This window comes from Zeus faber (assembly GCF_960531495.2).
Source record: "Zeus faber genome assembly, chromosome: 13".
NCBI lineage: Eukaryota > Metazoa > Chordata > Actinopteri > Zeiformes > Zeidae > Zeus > Zeus faber.
The window spans coordinates 9,146,052-9,155,873 of record NC_137198.1 but is presented as its reverse complement, the minus strand read 5'-3'; the positions used below and the strand labels follow the sequence as shown (position 1 = coordinate 9,155,873).

The window sequence follows — 9,822 nt, the reverse complement described above, 5'->3', positions numbered from 1 at the left end:
CCAACGTGGAACTACAAATGAGAATAACCTGGATTGCCGTGGCTGTATGGCCGGCAGAGCCAGGCGACGCTCATTTGACGAGCGCAGCATCCGGGGGGCAACATGTGCTCTTACAAGAGCATTTAAGTAGGTGGGAGCATTCCCAGCAATCACTCTGTAGGCCAGCATAAGAGACTTGAACTTGATGCGGGCGGCTACAGGTAACCAGTGGAGCTCGATGAGCAGCGGAGTGACATGTGCCCTCTTTGGCTGGTTGAACACCAGTCGCGCCGCCGCATTCTGTATCATCTGTAGTGGCTTCACCGCACAGGCCGGCAAGCCTGTTAAGAGGGCGTTGCAGTAGTCGAGACGGGACATCACCAAGGTTTGCACCAGCAGTTGAGTGGCATATTGGGTCAGGTACGGCCTGATAATACAGCATAACGTGTACTTACCTTTACCTTTTTTCTGTAGATAAGATGAATATCCTGATTACAATTTCCCAAACATAGTATTGGTGGTGTCATAGCATTTTACAAGTTTAAATATAAATCCAAATTAAAAAAAGAATATCTAAAAAGAAAGAAAATCTAAAAAACAATACGACTGTAATAAAGTATATGCATTTGTTTTGATAATTAACGAAATAATTAATAATCTCAAGTCTCTCAAACTCAGTATACTTCGGCACGTACACATACTTGAAGAAATGTACTTAAGTGCAGTAGCACGGTACTTGTACCTCATTATTTTCCACCACTGCTTATGAAGGAGTTTAAGATCTTATCCGCTAGGTTATAAATCAACACATTTATTCAACACTCATAACAGACAGTTTTTTATCAAATAAATCTGTATGCATTGCACAAAGCATGCAGCATGCAATACTCAAACTGCTCGTAAATCCTTTTGTTTTCTCCCCTTCGCTTTTCTCCCCCGCCCAATCTGACGTGTGGACAAAAACCGTTCTGCAACACGAAAACATAAAAACATTCAGAGTACCAGAGCGCCCAGTAAGTAATACAGTACCTCCCTCTTAACTCACCAGAAAACCGTCCAATTTAAATATGGCACCCCCGGTGTAACAGTCTCTTGTGTTTGGCTGTAGATGCAGAGCAATACAAATACTACGTAATACGTAATACAACATAACCGATACCTGCAGGAAACGACAGCCAGGTAATCGGAGCGACAGTGAGAAACAACACTTGGAAAAAATAAAAATAAATACTGGAACAAACTCTAGCTTCACCCTCTCCACGTCATCTCCGTGATGTGAATTGAGGACGTATCCTAATATCCGGACTAATCCCGAAATATGTATTTGTACCTCACTTTTTTTAGGTTGGAAACCCAGGGAGCGTCTTCTATCGTAAACACGGTACCGCCTCTCCACGCCTCGGCAACGTACAATTCATTTCTCAATTGTGTTTTTCTTGCCACCTTAAGCGTCCGTAGGCGTTGGAGATCCGGAAAGGACGTCGAGATCTTTCAAACTAAAACGATCTCGGGACGAGTGTCTTTCCTGAAAACATTTCACAAATGATTCCTCAACTCGGTAGGTTCTCAGTTCTCAGTCTTTTTTATAAGCGCCATCATCACATTCTCCAACAGGCGAAAACAATTCCAAAATAAATCATGGCAGTCCGGATCAGCTCTGCGGCACCTGCTTTTACTCCCTGTATCAGGCAGTTGAAATGACTCAGAGAAATCAGTCAGTGCAGTAATAAATAAGTCTGCGCGCTCAGGGACTGTCGATACTGAACTGTTGTCGGTCGTACTCTGAAATGAACCTCTTGATGTGCGCCAGTTTGTTGTGCAGGTATTCACAGCGGATCTTGTCCTGGTTGTAGTTTGGGTTGGACTGGAATAATGAAAAGAAAGAAAAACAAATTAAAGAAGATGTTTTTATTTTTATTTTTTAAAGGATGTTGCCCTCCCCCAAAGACACTACTAATAAAAAAATAAAAAAAAATAAAAAAAATGGGTGATAAATAAATAATTACCTTTTTAATCTTGCGATACTCCTTCAGGATCTGATTATGAATTGTCTAAAAGTAAGAAATAGAGATTTACCTTTACGAGATGTAACTGCACAATGTTTTGAAAATGAAACATAATGTTGAAGGAAAACACATATTTTTAACCCAAGCCCTATTTTTTCGATTATTGGGAGTCAAAATTGGATCAGTTCATCGCTCAGGTTGACCCCAAATGATCAAAAATAATAATAAATAAGGTTCAGGTAAAATAATCCCATAGTTGTCCTTTAAGCGTAACATCACTTCAACATTTAGCATATGTCATTTTGAAAATCCTTTTAAATAAATGCGCGTTTAATAAAAAAAAAATACCAATAAATGTCCGAGAAAGCTCCTCACCTTGTATTTATGGGAGCCGCGGTGCAGCTGCTTGAGTTGCGTGTTGAGATCCATGAACTGCCGCGTCACGCTGTCGATGTGGGAGTGGAGGGCGCGGTACTCGCTGTACTCCTCGTTAAAATCCTGCTTGTAGCTCTGCCTCTGGTCGTGGCTGCAGATCGCCGTGTACTTTCTGCGCGTGACACATGAGGAAGGGAATGGAGGGCAGACAGACACCGTGTTGGCGAACCACCCCATTTGAAGCGGATATCCGGACCAAACAGCAACAAGAACCAGGAGAGACATTACTGTCTCACACAAGAGCAGGGATTCTCCACCTAATTTCGGACCGGGACCCCGATTTTTAAGTTATAAAATCATCACAACAGCAAGAGCGTGTATTCTTTTTTTTCCCTTTTATTATTATTTCGGGGACAGCACCGCTACTTGAATGTACGGTTAAAGAAATCGTTATTCAGCCTCTATCTGTTGCTTATCGGCCTGAATGTGAATTGTAAATCTTTTTCCTCTACAAATTTGAATTTTGGGGACCTAAAACTGAGTCCAAATGGACCAAAAAAATGTTGAGAACCCCCTTACCCCTTAGAAAAACTTACGATAGGAAGTCAGTCATGTTACTGGCGGCTCGGAGGACACTGGAGTCATATAACATTCCATTGATATCTGAGGAGAGAAGGGCAGACGAACACATGTAACTGATACTACATCCATGGCACAGATTTAGAGTTTACAGATTTACCGCAGCTGTAAAAGTAAGAGTATTTCTACCTGTGCAATCCGACAAAACTTTGTTCTTGGGCTCTTCTTTAGTAGCGTCTCCTCTCCTTTCACCTGGGCCTCCACTCGTGACTTTCTCCTCAACCTAAACACAATCAGAAAGCAACGTAAGGATGTGTCATGTGTCATTTTAACAAAGCACAATATAAACCACTGGCTTTAGGCCAGGGTTCGGCCTCTAGCACTGGAGGAGCGATTCTAGATTTATTTTTATATATATATTTTAAGTTTTGAAAAGTGCCACACCAAATATTCAACTTTTTTCATGCGGGCAACAAGTTATTTATATTAGCACATCACAGTGATAAGCGGCATGGTGCCACACATGCCTCTGGTACTGTACGCAGATGGAACACAATTTTCCCTGAATCATTTAAGGACAATGTTGCCTTTCTATTTTTGGGTTGAACAAACCCAAAGATAGCAAACAGAACGTGGCAGTGAGTAATGACAGAGATACACAAATATATATATATATGCACACACACACACACACACACACACACACACACACACACACACACTTTTTTTACATGTAGCATATCCTTTACAGTTGAGTAATAAAATAAAATATAAATTACAATCAAAAATAACATTATATACTTTATATATAGACATTTTTGTCACTGGGGAGGGTTAAACTGCCACACGTTCCACTGTTCTAACCTGGTCTCTGTGTTTATGCTTGCTCCTTCTCCTCTTCCTCACGGTTTTGTCCTTCAGGGGGGCGTTCGATGGAAGGTGAGGGGAAGCAGGCTGAGGGGCGGGGGGGCCCAGGTCCTCCTTTGGCACAGAGGTAACGGTGGGCTGCGGCTTCCCGGGGTCCAGGGGGTTCCTGGACCCTCCGTCCTTTGGCGGGGCGGTGACGTCGCTCCGGTCCCTGGAAGCCTCGAGCCGCTCGCACGAGCCGGACACAGACCTGTTGTCGGCGGCCATCTTGCTGGTGATGTGGGATATCCTGGGCTTCTTGCTGGCTAATGGGTCGGTGTACTCTTCCGTGAGGGAGTGTTTGTGAGGGCGCGCCGGCGAGGAGTTGGGCGTGTCTCGCAGCGGGCTGACCTGCGTCTCAGGGACTGACAGAAGCTTCCTGTGCGGCTTAAAGAGCCTCCTGGTGGGGGGAGAGAGAGCGAGAGAGAGAGAGAGCGAGAGCGAGAGAGAGAGAGAGCGATCAACTGGCGCTGGTTCTATATTCACTTTTTTTAAGATTTAAAATACAAGAGTACTTTCTTCATCCATATACACAAAACCAAATAGACAACAGAGAAACGTAAATTCACACCTCCGTCCAGCCCCAAATGAAACTTTGACATTTTGGAAATGTTAGCGTACGTCGATTGGTGTGCGTTACCTGACGAGGATCCTCCTGAGGAGCTGCTGGTCTCCGGTGGTGTAGCCCGGCCAGTCCCTCTGCAGGTCCTTATAGAGAGAGTCCTTTAAAATGTACGTGTTGTCTCGGCTATTCAGCTGGCCCACCTGTGCACGTCAGCATCAGAAACACAGTCACAATCATTTCATTTGGTTCTGCAAATAAATCACAGGAAAGCCAAGGAAAAAAGATCAAATGTACATTGTTTGGAAGCAAAGGTCAGATCGAGAGCCCAGCCTCATGAATTCATCATCAAAATGCGACGTGTATGTTGTTCGTCGAAATTCTGACCAATTGAAATTTCAATGTCAATACGATTATTGTTGATGACTGAATGCATGATGGCATCACCTCTTAGCACCTGTTCACTCCCACTATAAACAGGTTTAGATCAACAAGCTGACAGAGTAGGTGTACACTTCCAGAGACATTCTTCATCTACATATTCTCTATTAACTTGGTACGGAAGGTGGTTAGGAGTAATTCTGTATGTGTGTATGTTTGTCTGTGTGGTAGAATTAAAAACGCAATAATGGACACAATACAAACAAAAGTCATTGGTGACATACCACAATAACAAACATATAAAACATAACTAAATGTCATGGTAAAAGTCACCACTTGTCGCTTTAATTATTTTCACAAACTTCTGTGAAATTGATTCGTTTCAGCTCTACATCATTTTATTTGACACATTGAGCCATTGTGGTCGATGCAGGTGGGGGGGGTGGGAGGGGAGCTACCTCAAGCAAAACTGCGTCCAGCATGTCTTTGTCTCTCGCCCTCAGCCCGTCCTTTTGGAGCCGCAGGATCAGCTCGGGCCTCTTGTAGGGTCTCAGACCCAGCAGGTGGGCCAGTCTCTCCCTGAGCGGCCGGTTCTCCACGGCACCAACACTCCTCCTGTCCGACGCGCACCCCTCCTCCTTCAGCCTGGACGCCCCCTTCCTGGGGCCGCCGGGGAGGGAAAAGGAGGAGGAGGAGGAGGAGGAGGAGGAGGAGAGCTGGGGCTTGGCCAGGCTCACCAGAGCCGGGGCCGGAGCACGAACCGTCACCTTTTTACCTGTCGGAGGGCGGGAAAATCACAGCTTTAAATATTCGCCTTCCAGCATCCACCTGAGTTAATTAAGCCATAGCCGTAGCCGTAGCCATCTTTATGACGAGACATCTTTACACTATGCCGTTAGAAGTGGGCAGAGGAGCCATGCGTTTATTTGATTCACATTCGCCATGGCCCTTGTAGACTTCCTGTGCTTGTTAACATTCCAAGGTGAATGAATCAATAGCCTATTGATTGGTTGTTTCAGTGATCAGAAATGAAGAGCAGCTATTATATTTGCTGGTACTTTGTTATTCTGACATCTTATTGACAAAATCGCCATTTGATCTAAAGATGCTGTGCAACACTGCAAGCCATTTTGCCCAGCCCTATTGTTATTGTAAATGAAAAATTCAGTACTCATAGCTAGTATCACTACGAACAGAGTACTGACCCAAGCGTGAAGTACTCTGTACTCGAAACGCAAATGAATATGTTTGTGCAGCTCTAGAAAGAACCTATGCGCAAGAACTTCAGTCTACTTTCCGAGATACAAAGACAAATATATTTTAACATGAGCCACTACAGGAAGATGATTACAGGATGGCAACAGGAAAGGGAGATTAGGGTTATTATGGTTTGTCATGTTTTTCTCTAAACCCAATTCTGGGACAAAGAGAGCCTTCCGTCTTCGACTGCACCCGGGATACAAACACACAAAGATCTTAGTAGAAAGCCGATTCTGATTATTGACAGGTACCTGAATTCCTGAAATTATGCATTCTATAGACTGAAACCACATGTTGAAGTTAGTGAGTGTGTGTGTGTGTGTGTGTGTGTGTGTGTGTGTGTGTGTGTGTGTGTGTGTTGAGTGATATAAGGGTTGCAGCTCCGTCTGTTCTGCAGGAAGTGGTTTTGCGGTCACGAATAGATGGCGGTGACAGAAAATGGCTGAATCACTGGTTTGACAAAGTAGTGTACGTTTACATGCTTGTGTGATGGCAAGTCACTGATGACGTGTTGCATGCTTTAATCAACCACATAATGTAAAGCACGCCTGTCAAGTTGCGAAGAGTACAAAGACTCATGGAACAGTGATGAAGTGAACATGTGTCACCGTCCAAAAAAACAAAAAAAAAATGTCTACATATTTTCACAACCAAATAAGGCTGAGGGATATATTAATTATATTAATTAATAATATCGATACTGTGATGGGAGACTAGTTATCATCTGGGATTTTAGTCAGGTAATATCGTGATATAGTTAAAGTTGTCTATAAGGCTGCCTGACAGTAAAGTACTGTTCTCATCAATGCCTCACCTGCTTGGTTATGATTGTATATACACAGTATACATAACATAATATTTTTTTTTGCGTAAATATTTCACGAAAGCACCAATTTGCCACCCCTAAAATATCGTCAAATTATCGGTTTTAAGGTATTCTGGAAAAAAAGTATTGTGACTTTTGACACTTATCAATATTGCCCAATCCCCGTTTATCTACTTCCGCACTCATAATCATGAAGGCCCAAATCTATTTGAATGTAGAGTCAGAGAGACTGTCGGTGTGAGTCGTGGTGGCATCATCCGACCCTCGTCGGAGCTTCTCACCGTGGAGGCGCATCCCGTCCTTGATGACGATGGCCGCCTTGCTGCGAGACTCCCCCTCCGCCTGGGCCATGCTCTGCCGGGCCTTGTGGTACGAGTCATCCGTGGCGTTGACCGTCATCTTCTTCTGAATCAGCCCCACGCACGACAACTCATCCACAGCTCTGTGGAAAAGCAGAGTCGGCGATGTGACAGATTGACGTTCCACTTAAATGTCCACATCGTGCACACAGAAATACAGTCATCCATCTTTGTTTCGGGCCCTAAACTGTAAAACAAATGCTTAAAACTGCTTTCTAGTTATATCCCCTTAGATGAGATTTATTACAATGTAATTGATATCACAAATTATTTCCAAAACATCTGGCATCCCCCGTATCCACTTCATGGATCAAAGAACTTGAGATAAGAACAATCAGTGTTTCCTTTTGTCATGTCATGTGTACATATATTGAGTGTACATATTTGTATGTACAAATGCTCCCCGCGGTGGAGCATATGTACATACAAATATGTACACTCAATATTTTAAAGCTCAAGGACGCCTGAATTTAAGATGCATTTGGCCACGGACCCCACTTGACAAGAATTAGTCTCTGGGATCCCAACCTGAGAAGATTTTTATTGATATGTTCATGTACAGTATATACTCTAGAGAGGGAAATAACAGTGAAACTAGGATCAAAACTGTTATTGGTTGTTGTTGTTGTTGTTGATGAATTTGTTCTGATTGTATTAAAAACAACAAAATTGAATGAAGAGTTTACTAGAGTATAGACGGCTTTGATTTTGTGCGACATATTCAGATACTGACATGGCAAAGTGGATGCAAACACATCACAGTCCACGATAAAAATCTGTTTCACTTTGCCCGCCTAGATCGTCTGACGTTCGTGGAAACCCTGGGTTTTTCCCAGGTGCTGAGGTAAGCAGTTAGAGTAACACACACGGGGTTTTAGAGAAGGATGCGTGCAACGTGCTTGACAACCCCCCCCCCCCCCCCCCCCCAGCGAGAGTGAGAGATAAGAGTAACCGTATGCAAACGGAGCGGAATAAACCTTGGACTCGAGCGCCTGCTCTATGTACAGTACATATCAGCGACAGTGAGGGTCAGTGACAACAAAGATTAACACATTCAACTCCGGAACTATTAGAGAGAAAAAAAAAATATATATATATATATATATATATATATATATTTCAATCACATCAATTTTTCAATCCACGGCGGCGGAGCGCGTACTTTAGGGCCGGGCGATATATCGGTTTAATATCGATATCGTGATCTGGGACCAGATATCGTCTGGGGTTTTGAGGGTCATGATTCTTTACTCGCGGTGGAGTGAACCGCGACGGCTCCTCGTGCACGTTAGGACGTTTTGTTTGCGTTTGTGCTTCGGACGTTTCGCTGTTTCTTACCCATCGCCGAGCTGCTTGACGCAGTCGAAGCTCCCGTACGGATTGTCGCGGGCGACATTAGTCAAGCTGAAGGTGAAAACCCTCACTTCATCGCTGCCGTCCGCACAAGGAATGGTCATCCTCTGCCATGAGAAAAACAAAGAAAATATAAGGGGAGGCCCCGGGTAGAAGGAAACGGTAGATTCATTTGCGGTCGACTGAGGTGAAAAGAATCGTTACGAGAAGAAAAGTTATTTTTTTTACCCCTTGTTCCCCAGTGAAGCGGATGGTGGGATGGGACAACCTGTTCTGGAAGCAACATGGAGGGGGGGGGGGTAAAGAGAAGTCAGAATCCGCGTCTAATTACGTAGGAACGGAAACCAGTGCAGACACAAAGTAGATTGAACAACACGCCCTCGCGCTCACCTACTGTTCATTCGACCTGATTTGTCAAACAGGACAAACGATCAATGGTAAACGCGCTGGATTCTGGTTTAGAGGTTCTGGTTAAAAGGTCCATCGCTGGGCTCTTCATGCCACCCCTGTATCCGTTTGTTTACTAGTTTATCCCTCTGGTTTTTGTGGCAATACTTTATCCCATTGTACTCCATTTTATGTTGTCCCCATTGTCTGCACAAAGGAACATTCTGGAGCCGCTCTGCACGCTGCCCATGAAGATAATTCTAATGTGATTTGACTGGGTCCGCTGAGCCTGCTGGGAGCGGGTTACTGTGGCCGTTTCTGAAACAGCCAAATGCAGTGTTGTGTTACATGTGGAGACAAAGTCAACGTACACACCGAGGTAACAAATACACAGCCAGGCCATTAAAACTCACCGAATTGCACTCTGGTATTGAATAGTCCCGTGCCATTCTTTGCCAGATTCCACCAACAAAGTCGTAGATCTCGTAAAGAAATAATGACGTGTACAGTTAGAGTAAACACCTTTGTTTGGGAAGATTTTTTGAAAGCTATGGAGGGATTATTTTATTTTAAAGCAGTATAAGGGAATATATTTGTATTAAAAAAATATATATATTAAAACTCACCGAATACTTTTTTCAAACATATATATATATATATATTGTTTAAAAAAAGTATTGTTTATGAACCAGTATCCAAGCTGAGGTATCGGTTTTGTTATAGGTAACAACAGAAAATATGAAGAGGATATCCAGCCCTTCTGACGACGACGACGACGACGACTTTACAGGAAACATAACGGTAAATGAACAGCCTCGCAACGTTTGCAGAAAGTGAATGTGATCGAAG

General features: G+C 43.5%; 1 protein-coding gene across 1 annotated transcript in view; it reads right to left on the bottom strand.

Annotated features, from left to right (window-relative positions):
• Window positions 1–1,723: 1,723 nt before the first annotated feature.
• LOC307239383 (RNA polymerase II elongation factor ELL-like) overlaps window positions 1,724–9,822 on the bottom strand; it is a gene marked incomplete at both ends in the record, with an annotated part of 10,158 nt that continues 2,059 nt past the window's right edge. The window contains 11 exons of the mRNA XM_080012741.1: window positions 1,724–1,843; window positions 1,986–2,030; window positions 2,361–2,532; window positions 2,957–3,023; window positions 3,129–3,222; window positions 3,804–4,245; window positions 4,486–4,610; window positions 5,247–5,563; window positions 7,156–7,316; window positions 8,572–8,693; window positions 8,815–8,859. Of these exons, the coding sequence (XP_079868867.1) occupies window positions 1,724–1,843; window positions 1,986–2,030; window positions 2,361–2,532; window positions 2,957–3,023; window positions 3,129–3,222; window positions 3,804–4,245; window positions 4,486–4,610; window positions 5,247–5,563; window positions 7,156–7,316; window positions 8,572–8,693; window positions 8,815–8,859 (1,710 nt within the window). The remainder of the gene's footprint in view (window positions 1,844–1,985; window positions 2,031–2,360; window positions 2,533–2,956; window positions 3,024–3,128; window positions 3,223–3,803; window positions 4,246–4,485; window positions 4,611–5,246; window positions 5,564–7,155; window positions 7,317–8,571; window positions 8,694–8,814; window positions 8,860–9,822) is intronic.